Source organism: Trachypithecus francoisi, unplaced genomic scaffold (assembly GCF_009764315.1).
Source record: "Trachypithecus francoisi isolate TF-2019V2 unplaced genomic scaffold, Tfra_2.0 Lachesis_group3, whole genome shotgun sequence".
NCBI lineage: Eukaryota > Metazoa > Chordata > Mammalia > Primates > Cercopithecidae > Trachypithecus > Trachypithecus francoisi.
The window spans coordinates 118584238-118603548 of record NW_022681468.1 but is presented as its reverse complement, the minus strand read 5'-3'; the positions used below and the strand labels follow the sequence as shown (position 1 = coordinate 118603548).

At 35.4% G+C, this 19311-nt stretch overlaps 1 protein-coding gene across 4 annotated transcripts in view; it reads right to left on the bottom strand.

Annotated features, from left to right (window-relative positions):
- Window positions 1–19311, bottom strand: part of UACA (uveal autoantigen with coiled-coil domains and ankyrin repeats) — a 102116-nt gene that overhangs the window by 13486 nt on the left and 69319 nt on the right. For 3 of the 4 annotated variants that reach the window (XM_033189551.1, XM_033189552.1, XM_033189553.1), the window contains 10 exons: window positions 17393–17457; window positions 16551–16608; window positions 13838–13908; window positions 13625–13731; window positions 11862–12043; window positions 10316–10353; window positions 7175–7243; window positions 5669–5776; window positions 4673–4705; window positions 4062–4160 (listed from right to left, as the gene is read on the bottom strand). In XM_033189551.1, coding sequence (XP_033045442.1) covers window positions 4062–4160; window positions 4673–4705; window positions 5669–5776; window positions 7175–7243; window positions 10316–10353; window positions 11862–12043; window positions 13625–13731; window positions 13838–13908; window positions 16551–16608; window positions 17393–17457 — 830 coding nt within the window. The remainder of the gene's footprint in view (window positions 1–4061; window positions 4161–4672; window positions 4706–5668; window positions 5777–7174; window positions 7244–10315; window positions 10354–11861; window positions 12044–13624; window positions 13732–13837; window positions 13909–16550; window positions 16609–17392; window positions 17458–19311) is intronic. The other variant, XM_033189555.1, reaches the window with a different exon arrangement.

Genomic DNA, 19311 nt, shown 5'->3' with positions numbered 1-19311 from the left:
GTAACCTCTTCTTCCAGAGTTTATAAAATACCAAGTATTTGGAAAGTAAAACGAGACAGAGAGCAGGAAATGAAACTGAGGCAGAGACCTACACATAGTAATAAATCCATCAATCCATTAGTTAGGAAATAATAGAGAAACTCCAGATATAGTGAATCAAAATATACTGGGTTGCTCCTTTTCCCAAGTAAGCCAAATACGAAGAATCTAATATAAAAATTAAAATGTTACACTTCAAGAGTAAGAACACTTGTAATCCCAGCACTTTGGAAGGCTGAGACAGGCAGATCACTTGAGCCCAGGAGTTTGAGACCAGCCTAGGCAACGTGGCAAGACCCCATCTCTACAAACAAATACAAAAACGAGCCAGGCGCGGTGGCTCATTCCTGTAATCCCAGCACTTTGGAAGGCTGAGGCGAGTGGATTGCCTGAGGTCAGGAGCTCAAGACTAGCCTGGCCAACATAGTGAAACCCTGTCTCTAATAAAAATACAATAAATTAGCTGGACGTGGTGGTGGGCACCTGTAATCCCAGCTACTAGGGAGGCTGAGCCAGGAGAATTGCTTGAACCTGGGAGGCAGAGGTAGCAGTGAGCCGAGATAGTGCCATTGCACTCAATTGCTTGAACCTGGGAGGCGGAGGTTGCAGTGAGCCGAGATAGTGCCATTGCACTCCAGCCTGGTCAACAAGAGTAAAACTTAAATAAATAAATAAATACACACAGAAACATTAGCTGGGCAGGGTAACCCAAGTTACTCAGGAGGCTGAGGTGGAAGCATCACCTGAGCCCGGGGAGGTCAAGGCTACAGTGAGTGGTGATCACACCACTGCACTCCAGGCTGGGTGAGAGAGTGAGACCCTGTCTCAAAAACAAAACAAAACAAAAAACCCAGAGTGAAATGAAGAGTAGGGACAGGCAGATGCAGTTCATATTTGTGTATTTAGGTGTATCAGTCCTAATAGCTACATACCAAACTCTGAAGTAGTCGACCATGATAAAACAGTCCACAATTCCATGACTAAATTAATGTCACCTCCTTTAATCATTAGTGCCCCCACGGTATGAAAAAATACCTATAAGCTTAGTTAAGCTCTTTGTTCTATGGAATATTTAATACTAAAGTTTACAATAACTACTAAATGGCCTCATACATGCATAAGGCGGTGCTATGCACATAAGGAGTTCAAAAAACTTAATTTGGTCTTATTACCTTTATTACTCAAATGAAAACAAACATAAAAGTTGTAACATAAAATCAGCCTCATTCTAAACTATCCATTTTCCCCATATTTTTATACATACAAGGGAAATAGCTATGTTATTATACATAACTCATACCAGTAATTATTTTAACAGTTAAGGTTTTTTAAGCATGTGAGATAATACAGCAGTAGATATTCAATGTTTGTAGTAAGTGATGAATTCTTAGTAGTTTGTTGTTGTTTTGTTTGTTTGTTTTGAGACAGGGTCTCACTCTGTCGTCCAAGCTGGAGTGCAGAGGCATAATCTCAGCTCACTGCAGCCTCCACCTCCCGGGTTCAAGTGATTCTCCTTCCTCAGCCACCCAAGTAGCTGGGATTACAGGCATGCACCACTTTGCCCAGCTCATTTTTGTGTTTTTAGTAGAGACAGGATTTCACCATGTTGCCCAGGCTGGTCTCGAACACCTGAGCTCAAGTGATCCACTTGCCTCAGCCTCCCAAAGTGTTGGGATTACAGGCTGAGAAACCACGTCCAGGCAAATTCTTAGTAGTTTTTAATGGTTGCTGTTATAAATACTAGGTCATGTATAAAGTGGGACCTGTAATTTTCTGTTTGAAAGTAAAAAATCATTGCTAGCATAAATATTCATCACAATGAGTATATAGTGACTGAGGAAAATGTCCCCATCATATTGAATGGGAACAGCTACAAAATAGGATGTACAATATGATCCCACCTGTTGAATGAGTATATAACACACAAATTATATACAAGTGTCTGAAAGGATTTCAGTCAGGTGCTAGCAGAGTTAAGATTATAGGTGTCTTTTGCATCTGCTTTCAGTTTAAATATATTTTCTTATTTTTCTAAAGTAAATATGTATTTTTATAAGAAAAATAAGTTACTTTTATGAATACTGTAAGTTATAGACTTGACAATTTAGACAGATAATTTGTCTAAAGCTACAGAAAAACACCTTTGTTTTCTTCCCCTTGAGACAGAGTCTCACTCTGTCACCCAGGCTGGAATGCAGTGGCGTGATCTCACTCACTGCAACCTCTGCCTCCCGGATTCAAGCGATTCTCCTGCTTCAGCCTTCTGGGTAGCTGGTATTACAGGAATGTGCCACCACACCCTGCTAATTTTTCTATTTTTAATAAAGACAGAGTTTCGCCATGTTGGCCAGGCTGGTTTCAAACTCCTGACCTTAAAGTGACCCACCCATCGTGGCCTCCCAAAAGTGCTGGGATTACAGGTGTGAGATGCTGCGCCTGGCCTACATTTTACACTTAAGACATGCAGAAAAGCTAGCTCCTAGAAGAAATATATACATAAATAATACCCAAGTTATAGGTGTCAAACTTGGATTAATACTTAAAAGGCCCTGTATATACTCCTAAAGTTTTCTCATTCAAGTAATTCTAAGTGTAAAACTAGCATTGTAGTTAAAGCACAAAGGAGTCAGATGCTTGGATTCAAATCCTGACTCTGTCACTTACTATTTGTGAAATCCCTCATGGGTAAACCTCTCTGTGCCTCAACCTCCTTATCTGTGAAGTCAGGTAACAATAAAACTTATCACATAGAGTTGTTTTTTAATGCATGTCAAGAATGCAAAGTACATTGGTCAGTGCTATTAAAATATTAGCAATCATCAGTTTCACAATTAACCTAAAAAAGTCTTCAAATATGAAGACAGAAGCCACTATAGCTAGATCATTTTTTGGTTTATAAAATGGTGTTTCTGAATAATCTTGAAATTTCAGTGACATAAATATGTACACATATTAAATGTGTATAATACAATGAATTTTTGCATATGCATACCTTTTGTAATTATACACAACCCAGATTAAGATATAAAATATTTCCAGGACCCCAAAAGTTTTTTCACACACCTTACTCAGTAACCCCAACCAAAGGGTGGCCTCTATTCTAAATCTCTAACATCATAGATCAGTTGTATCTGCTTTTGAACTTCATAAAAATAGAATCATTCAGTATGTACTCTTTGTGCCCGATTTCTCTCTTGCAACACTGTCTGTGAGATTCATACATGTTTTATATTATTTTTCATAATGCACACATAGTTTTTTATTTACAAAGAAAAATACTATTTTTGCTATGCTCTGAATGTCTGCCAAAATGTGTTGAAACTTAATTCCCACTGTGGTGGTATTACGAGGTAGGGCCTTTTGGAAACTGATCAAGTCATGAGGGCTTCACTTAGGCCCCTTTTTGCCCTTTCGCCTTCTGCCAGGAGAAGATGCAGCAAAAGGCCCTCACCAGACATGAATGCCAGATCCTTGATCTTGGACTTTCCAGCCTCCAGAACTGTGAGAAATAAATTTGTTCTTTACAAATTTTCTGTATTTTGTTAGAGCAGCACAAATGGACTAAGACACTTTTTTAGTGTACTTTGGGGCTGCATTCACCAACAAAGATAAAAGATTCATGCTGAATCAGTGATGCCCAGTGATGACTCCTTCCTGAGATAATCCTGGACATATCACCGTTCATTTTTATGAATGCTTTTTATTATCATAATACTCAATGCAAAATTACAGGTAGAAATATGACGTTTTAAAAAGGTAAGGATGGACAATGAAGAGAAACTAGAATGACACTAAATGTCAATTACATGCTAGTCAATTTAAATGATCTCAACCTTTATAACTATGTGGAGAAAGAGACAATCACCCCAGTTTTGCCAAAGAGGCAAAGGTTCGAAGACTTTAAATAAGCAGCCCAACGTCACACTATAAATAACAGATTTATAATTCAAATTCAAGTCTGCTGCCAAGCCCCTTACCATTACCCATTATGAGTTATAGGAAATAATTTAACCTTTCTATACCTCAAAATATTTAAATCTATTTTTCAGGGCCTCAATAGTCCTTAAGCTTTCTTCATGTTGCTTTTCTTTAGCTGCCAAAAGGGACTTCAGCTTTTCTTTCTGAAATGAAACAGAATAAATAGAGTAAAATCACCCTGTGCTTGGAATTGGGTTAAAAACGTGTTTTAGAAAACATGAATTGGAATTACATTAAGGACTAGAGTTAATGAATTCTCCAACCTGGTGAACTCTACTAGTAGAGTTGATAATTTCTACAAATACACTAATGAAACATACAATATCTATAAACAAAATCATAAAAAATTCAAATCTCTGTTTTCAATCTTAATGTTTTCAGACATTTTCTTTATGTTTAGAATTTTACATTATTTTCAGGACAAGTTTCACAGAAAGTAAGACTTTCAGAAGCAATAACAACAAAATGCCTACAATAATCTATGCCACTATATTCAAAACATCCTTTTTTAGTCATGTATACATTTTGAATTTCCCTTTAATAACCAGAAATAGAATCCTGGTCTGTATCTCAATTCAGGACTTAAACCTTTACTACTATAGCATCTTCAATTCCTAAAACAATTTTAATGGTTTAAAATAAAATGTCATCCTACCTCGCTTTCCAGATCATCAGCAACCATAACTTCCTAAATTTAAGAAGAAGACAAAATATTTTCATTCTTAAAAGCTTATTTTAAAAGACATGAACTTGGCAAAGATCTTTTTAAAAAAGACTGGCACATATCTTTAAGACTGGGGTCAAGGATATGAGAAGAAAATAATGTACTACCAATTCTGTTGTACGAGTTGTCTTTTATTCTTCTCACTATCCAGGTTCAGAAGCACTTTCGATTCTCTTGAGAATCTATCAACCAACAAGTCCTACTTGTTCTTTGTCCTTGTATCTTCTGTCTACTCTTTCCTCTCCAATCCCATGGCCCTAACTATAGTTCAGCCTTTTGCTTTTGCATATGTTCAATTTTAGGAAAATCTAACATAGATAGCAAGATATTAAAGTGATACAGAAAACCAGAATCAGAAGGACACAGCTGTACCAATCACGCAGTTACTTCTTACTTTTGAAATGCAAATATCACATAAGATTTCACCTGTGATAAGTGATACATAATAAAATGTATATTTAAAGAGTGAACTGATTATACTAGATTTCATATATATTCTACTTTCCCTCTAAAAACAGGATTCATGGATATTTCTTGTATTTCCAATTTTTTTATACAACAAGGAATATATTACAGGTCACTGTTTCTGTGATTTTGCTCACCACAGTGTTTTCTGGAATGCCCTCTGATTCCCCCTTACTTCCTTCAAAATTCAACAGAAGTACCATCTCCCACAGGAGGCGCCCCCCTCAGAAGTGGCAGCCCACAATGATCTCTCCTCACTTTCCTGAACATTCTTTACACTGTCCTTACTTGTTTGCTTATGCTACTTTAAATGTAAAATTTCATGTAAAAAGCCTGGTCCCCAGTAAGATTTAACTCCTCTGAAATGCAATGAGCTAATTTTACCTTAAACAATCATTAACAATTTGCTATTGATGATGTAGTAAGACAGGTTTTTGATTTTTTATATGCAGATTTATTTACCTCATTCAGCTGTAACTGTAAACCGTTGACTTTATCCAAAAGTATTCGTTGTTCTTGCTGAATTTTTCTCAACCTCTCTTTCAAATCTTCATTTTCAATCTCCAGATCCTTAAATAATAAAGACAACAAGGTGCCAGGCCAATCTTAAAAGACCAAATTCTTAAAGAAGAAATTTTTTTAAAAGCAGTTCACTGTCATACAGGTACATACGTATGTAAAACACTAAGTACAAAGATACAATAATTTCAATGATATGCCAAGGATTTAAAATCTACAGATCAAAAATAAAATAGAAAATTACTATCCTATAATAGCTAATAAATACAAGTATATACTACAAGAGGGCAAATCATCATAATTCCAATAAAGAAAAAATAAAAAGCATCCAGACACAGAAAAGAGCAAAAGAATGTGCCATTTTAACTTTTGCTTAAGACCTCCCAAATTTATGAGACTCTTCTGACGTTTTTGTTGAACTTATCATCGTTTTCGGTGCTCTGGTAAAAGATAAACGCTCGAATTTAAGGACATAGTTCATTTTCTTACACTACATACTAAACTAAGAAAACCCAAATAAAATGCTTTTATTATTTTGAAAACAGCTATTCAATTTATCATTTAACAGTGTTTCAGTCATAAAATTAATTATGGGTCCTTCCTCTAAAATAATCCTCATAATATTATTTGGAAACTTTGACCAATATAAAAGCTAAAAAGTACTATGTGGTTAGTTTAACAAAATTATTTTTCTCAATCAAAATAGAAAATACTTCAAGAAAAAAATCAGATTTAATTTACATTAATGATCATCATTTTTAATAGTATAATTTCCCAAAATAAACACAAATGTATGGTTTACATCACAGAACAGACACATTTAAATCAAATAGTTATATAAAGTTGCTTTTTCTAATGTATATTAAAACAATACTTTCTACACCATACTTCTGGCGTTATATAATTAAATTTTATAATACTGGACTCAAACATTGATAACAAAAGTCAATTCTTTAAGACAAGATTAGGCAGCCGGGCGTGGTGACTCACACCTGTAATCCCAACACTTTGGGACGCTGAGGCGGGTGGATCACCTGAGGTCAGGAGTTCGAGACCAGCCTGGCCAACATGGTGAAACCCATCTCTACTAAAAATACAAAACTTAGCCAGGTGTGGTGGCACATGACTGTAATCCCAGCTACTAGAAGGGCTGAGGCAGGAGGATCACTTGAACCTGGGAGGCAGAGGTTGCAGTGAGCCGAGATGGTGCCACTGCCCTCCAGCCTGGGCAACAAAGCCAGACTCCATCTCAAAATAAATAAATAAATAAATAAAAATAAAATAAGAAGAGATTAGGCAAAAAAAGAGAATCACAAATAACGTTAACGAGTTTCTCTTTCTTTGCCCCGCTCATTTCACCCACTCTCCTGTTTCCTCTCTTCTCTCTCAATCCCACTACAAATACTGGAATTGTTTTTAAAGGAAGATACCACATTTTTTTCTTTTTACCTGAATATTTTGAAGCTCCCTCTGATGTGACTTCACATTTACTTCATCTTGCATGTGTGTCAAATTTCGCTTTGGTAAAACGTAAGAAAACACGGGTCAGCAAGTGTGAGAATACAGAAAAGTATATTTTCCTCAACTGGCAATACACCAGGTTAGTGATTTTCAGTTTATCCAACATTAGCTGCACATAACACAAGGTGGCAGTGTTTCTATTTAAAACCCCAAAATGCAAAGGACCTTTAAGATTATATTTTAAATAAATCAAGTATAATTTATTTAAAAATACTAAATAACAAATTTTAAAATATGATTAAGGATTTATTTTAACTAAAGTCACAAAATTTTAAAAAGAAGAATTTGTAATAAACTCGTAACAAAAGTTGGGCTATAAAGCACTGCATTGCCAACTACTCCTAAAAGAACTCAATTTAAAAAAAAAAAAAAGGAGGAGGAAGGGGAAGTCACATAAATTTTGAAAGACAATAGGGAAATTATTTACTTCTCTGAGCATCACCAAAATAAAATATCAAGAGGTATGGTAAGGAAGAGACAGACAGTCCCTCTGACCCGAGCAATATAAAAAGGTCTCTAAATAACTTGGTTGGGTATATGTTGTTTTTGTAACTTACTGCTTTGAAACTTTATTCCAGCTTAGAGATTTGCTTTAACAAAAACACAACATAATCATTAAACAAGAGAACAAATAACTCTCCTATTAAAAAAACCAAAATGATCTTTAAATCTCCACAATAACTAATGTAGAAAGCTATTTCTTTCTTCCTAGTTTTTTTTTAAAAAAAACTACTGCTTTAATTCTTCGAAATAATTTTCTCATGTTTTGTATTATTTGTTTACCTTTGTTTGAACAAGTTTTTAAACTATCATTCAAATGAGTTTGGATCTAGAACCAGAGGAACAAGTCCCATTTTTAAAATATTCTATGTCCACAATTTGGCCCTAACTATGTTTCCAGCCTCGTTCCTTCTACCAAAGGACTGTTCTTCAAGTGGAATCTGACATCTTCTCACAGCTCACCTGATCATACCACTTTCATTCCCAGTCTTCACTTCAGAATCCTCACCCACTGCCTCCACCATACCTTAACTCAGACATTTTAAATCAACCCCATCCTTTAATTAAAATCCATCTTCCTGACAAACCTTGTTATTAGCACACTAAAAGAACCTCTCTTGCACCTCTGGCTCCACTTAGCAGCGATCTGATCACGTGCACCACTGATTGGGGAGCACACGTCCTGCCTTCTGCCATCTGGTAGTTACTGGTGGGTACACATCCAAAGTCCTTATCAATACAAGGTCCTTCTTAATCTAGCACTTTGTTACTTTAGCAGCCTCTTCTGCTCCCTCCACGATGGGCACATCACTCCTGTCACACTTGTCTGCTGCTGCCCCATGAACATGTCTAACCTGCTCCCTCATCAGGGGCCGGGCACCTGCCCTTCTCTCAGCCTGTGAGGCTTCTCCCACAGACCTCCACCCACTCCCTCTTCATCCTTTAATTCTGTTTCGTTTTGCTTCATAGCATCTGCTATGATACTAAATATTCCTTTGCTTATTGTTCATCTCTCACTAAGCTAGGAACTCCATAAGGGCAGAGACTTCATACACTACAATATTCCCAGCACTTAGAACAGTAGTTGGCATGTTGTAGATGTTCAACAGATATCTGTGAACTGACTGAGTCTTACATTTGCAACTGTACTGTAGGCTTCTTGATAACAGAGATTACATGTGCCTTAGTATTAAAAAAAAAAAAGTCCTATTTACAGCATATATTTAGTAAGTATATTCAATAAATGATGGAAACACAGTAATTAGGAGCAGTGTGTCTTTCTGTTCCTAGTAGAATATTAACTCCTTGTATTCACCTCAATAATTCCTAGAGCACTGAGCCAAGCACCATTCCCATATTAATATTCAGTAATTCTTTTTATTTTAAATATCTATACATTTCAGAAATCATTTTTCTCTGATTCTGTGTGAGATGGCTAGTACAGTCATAGCAGTGTACATTTTTTTCACTCTACTCACACTTAGGTTATATGAGGCACAGGGAAGAAAGCTGGAACGGTTGCTCCAGATGGAAAAGTGCCAACAGACATGAACCATGCATGAACATATTAACTCAGATGGATTGAAAAGGAAAACAAGCTTTAATGCAACTTTCATGATAAGTGCAATAAACCACCATGGCACATGTATAGCTATGTAACAAACCGGCACAGTTAGCACACGTATCCCAGAACTTAAAGTAAAATTTTTTAAAAATGTAGCTTTCAGATTCAGGTGAGAGGTAGAAAAATGACACAAGATGATGATCAGAATTGCTCAAGATACCTGATTACTTTCTCTTCAGGGTTTGCAAATGCTTAGGTTCCTCTCTCTAGAGAAAAGCTGGAAGGAACAGTCAGCAGGAAAGGAAAGCTGCCTACACTAGCTTTTGAGCCACAGTACTGTAAACTAACCCCGCTTACTTGAACACAAATAGATTAGCAGAAAATATAAAACATTTCACAAACTGGTACATCAAAACAGGGTTAAACAGTACTTTAATAATAAATTTAATGCAAAGCATGAATTGTTTCATGTGTTGTTATTCTGCAAAGTCCTCAATTAAATACACACAGAAAAAAAGACTGAAGAAGAAACAAAAACGCTAACAGTGGCATTGAAATCACAATATATAATCAGTTTAGAACTCTGATTTCTTCATTTCTTATTACATTTAAAGAATTTTCCCATAACAGTAAATATTTTGTCCTATTATTAAGGGAGACTGGGGGAAACTGTCTATGATCTGCCAAGCTAAAGTTCATCATTTAACAAGTTACAATGTCTCCGACTTGAAAAAGTTGAATGCTCACGGCCCCAATCAGGAGGCTATTTCTTTCCCACTGGATACCTTCATTGAAACTGAGATCTACTGTCTCAAGCTAAGTGACAGTATCTTGATAGGACCTCATGATCTAAGTACCCAGAATCTACATGGGCTTGATTAACTAAGAAGAGAGATAGAATGCATTTAAACTCAGAATAGTTATGCATAACTATTAACTAGTTTTACTAAGCACTTTAAACTGTACAATACATATAATTCTTTAACATTAAAATCAATATCTACCTGTTGCAAAGATGGTCCTTTCTTCCAAAGTTCTCTCCCTAAGATTTAGACAAAAAGAGAAACAACAAAATGGCAGGTTAACTTGGTGTAGATATACATTCCCTAATTATACAATTGAGTCAATATTGAATAAATAAACTTTAGAGTTTCCTCTAAAGCTTACAACTTCTTAGTTTTATTTCTAAAACATATGCTTAAAACAATAATGAAATCTCACTTTTGCCTATCAAATTAGCAAGTTTTTTATACCAACATTCAAGTAGGTAAGATTAAAGACTAAGGACGGGAGGCAGATAAAAAATGGGAAATTTATTTAGGCTGGGTATGGTGGCTCACACCTGTAATCCCAGCACTTTGGGAGGCTGGGGCAGGAGGGGCAGGAGGGGCAGGAGGGGCAGGAGGGGCAGGAGAATCACTTGAGGCTAGGAGTTCAAGACCAGCCTGGGCAACACAGCAAGACCCCATCTCTACAAAAAAATATAAAAAATTAGCTGGCCGTTGTGGTACATGCCTGTAGTCCCAGCTACTCATGAGGCTAAGGCAGGAAGACAGCTTAAGTCCAGGAGTTTGAGGCTGCAGTGAGCTATGATGGCACCACTGTACTCTAGCCTGGGCAACAAAGGGAGACCCCATATCTAAAAAAAGGAAGGGGAGAAAATTTAAAAACCTCCTAAATTGGGAGGCAATTTGTCAACATAGACCAAAGGCTTAAAGAACTGTACATGCCCTGAAACTCAGTGATTCAATTTCTAGGAATTGACACTAAAGGGTAATAAAAATACACTAAAATATTTATGCATAAGGACAGTCACAACCTTTGTGTACTAATGAATAATTATAAATAGCTTAAACACTACATGTAGAAAATTGTTTTATTAAATGAAACTTAAATAAACGGAATCTCATACACCAATAAAAATCATACTATAGAAAAAGTATTTTTGAGGGAAAGGCCTTCAAAATATGTTACATAAAAAAGTAAGCTACAATTCACATTTATAGGTGAATTCAATTTTATGGGAAAAGACTAGAAGGATATTTCTCAAAATGTTAACAGAGGCTCCTCAGTGGTAATGAGTGACTAACTTTATTCATTGTGCTTTTCTGTATTTTCCTGTTTAAAAAAAAAAAACATAAAAAATCATGGCATAGGCATTTGATAAATATCAGCTTAATATTTTATATACATGTTTAAGCAACGATTCTTTCTTTAAAACTTTCTAAGTATAAAAACTTGGGAGGTTCACCCCTCTTCATAAAAAAAAAAAATTAGTAAAACATTTGACTCTTCCTTCTCAGTTCTGAAGTTATTCCAGTGTCTTAGTGTTCACTAGATAAACTAGATGATACATGCAACACATACTGCCTCAAAGCAAGTGACTATAATGTATGTAAGCAAATCCATGTTGTAGAGGGAGATGAACCAACACTGTTTATCAGTAAGGAATGTTTTGTTTCTTATAAACTGTAGTACTACTACCTAAGTCTTTTAAAAAGTGGCTCTTTGTTAACGTGGACTCTTCTAGTTACAGAAAACTGCTGATACCTTTGTTGGTATTTTCCGATGCAGTCTTCAACAAGGTTAGAATGTCCAGATTGTCACCAATTCTTGCATAGTAAGAACTATCATGGCCAAGCGCATCCAGCAAGCTTATATCAGCACCATTTTTAATTAAGACTTCTACTGCATCTCTGCAACCATATTCGCAACCTAGCATGAGGGCAGTTCTAAATGGAAAAATGGAAGAGCAAAAGACTGAGAAAACTCCAAGGAAATATTGCAGAAATATTCTGCCAGAGGCTCCCTTCGTAAAGAATAGACACTACTTTTAAGAAGTCAAGCCTGTTACAAATATAGATTTTACTTTATATTTTAATCTCATTGCATTTATAAAAACATTTGCTTTGTATCTTACTTTGCAAAGCTAAAATTTTCTATGTCTTTATGTCGTTTAATTACTTCCACTACCAAACCAATCTCTTTTTTTTTTGAGGAATCTCATTCTGTCATCCAGGCTGGAGTGCAGTGGCACGATCTCGGTTCACTGCAAGCTCCGCCTCCCGGGCTTACACCATTCCCCTGCCTCAGCCTCCAGAGTAGCTGGGACTACAGGCGCCTGCTACCATGCCTGGCTAATTTTTTGTATTTTCAGTAGAGACGGGGTTTCACCGTGTTAGCCAGGATGGTCTCGATCTCCTGAACTCGTGATCCGCCGGCCTCGGCCTCCCAAAGTGCTGGAATTACAGGCGTGAGCCACCACGCCCGGTCATAAAATTCAACTTTAAAATCCAATTTTCTTCATCATGCTTGGAATCAGATGATAGTATCCACAAGAAGAAAGTAATATTAAAAAGCCACTTTCTTAATCACATCATTTAATTGCTTAAGAATTTCCTCCTTTGAGATGTGTGAAGAAAACAATTACAGCTATAAAATCTGACAACTAAAGACTATTTTTTATACTTTTATACTTCTAATAAACTACAAACAAAAGAACACATGTTTGTAAGAATAAAATTAAGTCAACAGAAACCAAAAAGTTTACTGGTAACTAACTACAAAAATCCCAGAAATTTTAGTTTAATTTACTGTAATATTTGAATTAAATGGAAGGGGTATATTTCAGATACTTTGTGACCCTAAACATCAGAATTGTAACACAGCAAGCACCATGACACATTAGACCTACAGACAGAGATAGGGAGAATTCTGGATAGAAATTATTAGAGCACACCAACTAAAACAGTATCAAATACAGAAGCAATAATAAAGCAAGGGACCTCTGCAGTACAGAAATGGACAGGTTGAGAGGAGATGGCACTGTACCCTGGCAGAGTAAGGAGAGAAAACACCTTGAGAAAATCTATACTGAAACATATCAAGTTCCAGAACACTCAAGAACCACTTTACTCAAAAGATTCACTAATGAAGAAGTAACTACAGATGTACTTTTTAAATCTTCTCCTATGTATCTTACTTGCACCCATTTCATTAAAGAGTTTTTTAAGCTTAAAACACCTGGGATAAAATTCCTCTTTCCTTCAGTTCTTTGAGTCAAACATAAGGCCTAATCACTGCTTTTATTCACATTCACCCTGTCATCTTCCTCTATTTCCCTCTCCTCCTTTCTTCAGTAGACTCTGAAGAAAACTGACAAGTAGATGTTAATTCCAAGGAAAAGCAAGCCAGGGAAGGGGAGAATCCAGGGGAAAGAAAGGCCAAGTTGGAGAATACAGCTGCTGCTTTGACTTGGCCTTTCCATCCCTGTGTATCCAGCTGGTATCTGGGAGCCATGATAAAAGAATTACCTGTTTTGTTTGTCTCTGGAATTAACATCCGCTCCTCTATCTATCAGCAGTTGACATATTGTTGGCCTACTCATCTGAGTAGCCAGAACAAGTGGTGTCCGCCCATCCTAAGCAAGAGGAAAAATAAAACAGCATTAAGACAACAGATCTCCCAAAATGTAGAAGTTAGAATACATTAGTTGAAATGAGAATAAACATCATAGACTAACTTACTACATCTTTGGCATTCACAGAGGCCCCGTGGTCACAAAGCAGCTGTATGCTAGAAGGACAATCTGCCATTGCTTTAAGGAACAAAAGAAAATGACAAATGGTGAACATCTGTTGGTAAGACACATGGTGTTTTTCTAGGTCCATATAAGGAATAAGTTCTTCAGTTTTTAAACTACCAAGCTTCACATCCTTCACTCTCAGTTTAGCATTATAAGTATCAATTTTTCATCTGAAAATGGATTAGACAAGATCATATTATAAATTGTCTACAATTTATTAGGACCAAGGAATAATGTCAACCTTGTAGAAGATAAGAATACACTACTATTCTAAGGATAAGCACAGATAATAAAAATCAAAGTTAAATTTTGTACTTACAGTATATTTTTAAACATGGCTATAACTGACTTGATCCTTGAAGTGTTGGCTCAGGTTTTTTAAAGAATCATATCGGTTTTTTATAGAATAGTCACAGTAAGTAAAGTATGAATCATACAATCCATATTTCTCATAAAAGCAGAGATTGCAATGTCCACCTTTATGCAAAGTAAGGTCATTTTGCTAATAATTATAAAATCACATTATGTTTCTTTGACTAACACTATAGTTCATATTTATATTAGGAAAACTTATTGTTAAATTCATAAAATAGGATTATGTTTACAATCCTCATGAATTTTTTAAGTTGACATAAATTATAAGCACAAAAAGTACTGACAGAGTGAGCATTCTTTTTTTTTTTTTTTTTTGGTGAAATAACAGAATTAAACCAACATAAGAAAATCAAGTAAATTTTCACTTTTCGTCTCTAATCCAGAAAATCTTTATATAAAATGTATAACCAGCTTTAAGAAAAAGATAAACTGAACTTGAATACATTAATTCAGGAACTGTAAAATTAGCGACCCTTTAGGTCCAATTATAAATGAAAATTTAAAAATGTAAAGCATAATAAATTCCAGAGTTTACAGATTACTAGACATGAAGAACCACTTAAAATCAAAAAGAGAAAACGGTATATACCACCCAGAAATCCTAGACTTTGAGCTAGACGAAGTAAATGAGTTGCTTTATACACCCACTTCTTTGGGAGTATGTGGGAAGTAGGGGCTTTGGAGATATTTGGAAGGCCAGAGGGTTGAACTGTAGTAGAAAATGCAGTATTTTACCAATTTGTTCTCCTCTTCTTCTACTATAGAGTAAGTGGAATATGACTAGTCACCTAGAGAGTTTATTTCTGAGCCTCCTTTGCAGATAAATATAGCCAATTGATTTTGCTCCTATCAGTAGAATATGAATGGAGAATAATCTACTACTTTCAAATCTGAGCTCTAGACTTTGGGCATGTATTCCACTAGGCTCTCTCCTCCTTCCTGCTAGCTAGAATATGGCTATGACCACAACTCTGCTTCAACGTTGTAGTTAAGGAAGATACCCAGAGGTAAGTGGAGAAACAAGATAGAAAGAATTCAGTTTTAAAATGACCATGAGTGACCTGTCAATATATATCACTCAACAATTTTTTTAATAAGCAGCTGATATTAGAGTTCTTTTGTTATAGCAACTTAGTTTCCATCCTAGCTAATGCATCTAACTAATAAATATTAAGATTTCAATTGGTCAAGTTGTAACAGTTTTTAAAGCAGGGATAATAAAATATACAGTTAACTCACAGGGGTCACTGTGAGGCTCAAATGATAATGGAAAAATGCTTTGCAAATACAGTAATACCCTTCTATATTAAAAAAAAAAGAAATGCATTGTGTGAGAAATTATCATACAAACACATAAAATACAAAAAGTAAAATTTGTAAAAAATAAGGTATAAAATTTTGAAGGAAATTTGAAGTATAATACGCCTTCAGTGCAGACCACCTTAATCTACTGCATATATTCCATATATATGAAAAGAGAAAGTAGACTGTTTTTTTCCCTTTGGCCTTATAGTTAAATGTAGGACTATCAGACTTAGCAAGAGGTCAGGTTATCTTACATTCCAAAAATACCTAAATACATAACTTTTTTTAAAGTACTTTCTTTAAGACACCTAAAGAATAATGCAAATAAATTTAGACATACAAGTATAATAAAATCTCTAAAAATTATCAGTATAAATCTCTTTTAAAATATAGCACATTACAGTGATAAGAAATTCAGCACTGACATATCTAAAGGAAAACAGCTACCACCATTAATTAAGAAATTATTATGTGCCAGGAACTACTTATGATTTAATTATACTTATTAATACTACTTATTGCAGTAGTATTATTAACTTCATTTTGCAAATGAGAAAAAAGAGGTTCAGACATGTTAATTAGGTAAACATAGTTTAAGGAAAGTCTTCTTCCCATTTCTCCAGTTCCCAAAGATATGAAACACACACACACACACATTTTCTGTTTCTCTCTTTCTCTCTCTCTCTCACAAACACACACACACACACAGCTTGGAGCTCCTTGTAAGCAGGATTACAGTTTATCTACCTTTGTACCTTTAGTATCTAGCAAACTGACTGACCTGTAAATATTGACTGAATGAATCTTTTTAAAGCTGTATAATCTAATAAATTTCTAATTTGTGCATACGGATTTTTAACACTCTCTGTTTCTCCATGAATTATACAAATATCTATGTGTTAAAACTCTGAAATTAATTCAAATGACTAGAACATTTTAACAAATATTTGTATCCAAGGGAAACCTCTGCTCACCTGCATCGTGAAGTGCAGTTCTTCCCTGCAGGTCTGCATGCTCAGTGGGACAATTGTACTGTTAAAATAAAGAAAATTTAGTAAAGTAGGAGAGTTTTATTTTAAAATTAGATATCCAGACTCAGATGAACAGCTGCTATTTAATCTTAAAATATTCCACTTATCAAAGAAGCTAAAGACTATCAGACAATCCATTAAATATTTTGACATGGAACAAATACAGTAACATCATATAACTAAATTAACAATATTTCACCAAACAGGAAACATATGGTACATTATAACGAATGGCATGAAATACAGGAAAATATGTATTGTTTGAGTTTTTTTCCACTAAGAATTAAAACTTGAGATACTGAATCAGAAAAGCAAGTGAGTTCTGCTATGAAATGTAGTGAATATGTTTTTAAAAATATATGACTGAAATCTTTGATGCGAACTTTAGCCAACTAGTTAGAATTTTGTGGTTACCTGATTAAAAATGTAATATTATGTAGTATAAGTTATCCATGTTTGTATAGAAATATACAGATCCTATGTTGTATTACTTTATCTTACATGATAGTCTAGACAACAGAAAATTCCAGCCTTCAGCTATGTCAACAGGAAGGTCAAGCCTTTGTTATTTATTTTTAATACACTGAGTTATGCAATTCACTTCCCTCAGAGTTTTTGCTCTTTATTGTTCACATTCCTTCACAAATGATGGAAAAAAATATGTAAGCCCATAGTCAAAGTTAGTTTACTATTCTCTTTGATCTAAAATTCCAGAAACACATTAAAAATACATCTACGATTTGTAGTCAAAATAATAAAGCTAAAGTATTAACCACTTCCACTACCTGTAGAAGTTTTTGTAGGCACAATGCATGTCCATACTTAGCAGCCAGGTGAAGAGCATTTCTCCCTATAAATAATTTAAGATACATGTGAAGGATTATTTTCTTCATATGTGAATTGAGGAGTTTTATAGAAATATGATTCATTTTTTCCAAAACTAGTTGACAACATACTTAATCTGTAAGTATACTTTCAGTTTCCAAAGATGTTTCATCTAGTTTGATATTTTAGTAAGAGATGACATACGTACCAAAACAATGAATGTAGAAAGAAAAACTAATTATACAAATCTATAACAAGCAGGAACTTTGTTGTATTCACTACTATATCCCCAGCATGTAGAACAGTACCTAAAACACAGCAGGTAATTAAACATTGGCGCAGAGAAAAGGGAAAGGAGAGAAAGATAATGAGTAAAGAAGACGGATAAAGAAATACCAAGATTTCACATTACATTTCCAAATAGGCAGTGTGGACACTGAAAATTGAGAAAGTTTAGAAGCGTAAGGCACAGAAAGGGTATTCCTTAACTGATTTTCATACTTAATGGATAAAATTCAAAGTTTATTATGTAATTTTATCTCTGAAAATCAGACAGCTCATTCAAATATAATTTGTATAAAATGTGCATTTTAAAGGAAATGCCAAAGGGGGTAGGGAGGAGAGTTACCAGGTAATCTGAAAGGTTAATTCTGAATACCAGAAAAGAAACTTGTAGGAAAGTTCTACCTCCAAACACTATTTTTGCCAATTATATTTCTTTATCCAAACACCTCTTGGATGGTGAAAGATATAAGGATTTAACCAGACTATTCCAACTTCTGACATTTAATGCTCTTAATTTCCCTCTAATCTCACAAACTTCTTTTCTTTTCAATTTATCCTTTTAGAGATAAGGTTTCACTCTGTCATGCAGGCTCGTGTGCAGCCTCATAGCTCAGTGTAGCCTCGAATGCCTGGGCTCAAGCAATCCTCACAGCTCAGCCTCCAGAGTAACTGGGACTACAGGCTCATGCCACCATGTGCAGCTAATTTATCTTATTTTGTGTAGAGATAGGGTCTCACTGTATTGCCCAGACTGGTCTTGAACTCCTGGCCTCAAGCAATCCTGCTGCTTTGGCCTCCCAAAGTGCTAGGATTACAAGCAGGAGACATCACACCTGGCCACAAACTTCTTAAAATATAATTTGGGGGCCGGACACGGTGGCTCACATCTGTAATCCCAGCACTTTTGAGAGGCCTAGGCAGGTGGATTGCTTGAGCCTGGGAGTTTGAGACCAGCCTGGGCAACATAGTGAAACCCCATCTCTATAAAACACATAAAAATTAGTCAAGTGTGGTGATGTATTCCTGTAGTCCTAGCTACTTAGGAGGTTGAGGGCAGAGGATCACTTAAACACAGGAGGTCAAGGTTGCAGTAGACATGATCATGCCACCACACTCTAGCCTAAGTGACAGGGCGAAACCCTGTCAGAAAAAAACAAAAACGCCACAATTTGATTTCACAAGTAGACCTTTTTGCTAGAAAAGTAATTTATGTTTTATTCATCTTGGAGGGATAAATAAACTGGCTTTCAACTTTTTGGTCACTTCTGTGTAGCTGACTAACCAGGCTGCAGAACAAAATATAGTGAGTCCAGGTGTTTCAGGTTTTTCAATAAGTACAGATACAATACATTCAACCACACCCAAACATCCTCTAATTACAAGTCGATCGGATGTGATCATTTCAAATTTCAGTTTGCTCCTGTTCATGAACAAGTGTCCTAGAAACATTTCACATTGTGAAAAGTGACTAAAATAACTGTCATTTACATGTGAAGTAAGAGATAGCACGGAGTGGAGATGGTAAGGTTAGGCACAGTGGCAACAGTACCTGGTGTTCTACAAAACGGTACAGAAACTTGATCACATAAAAATG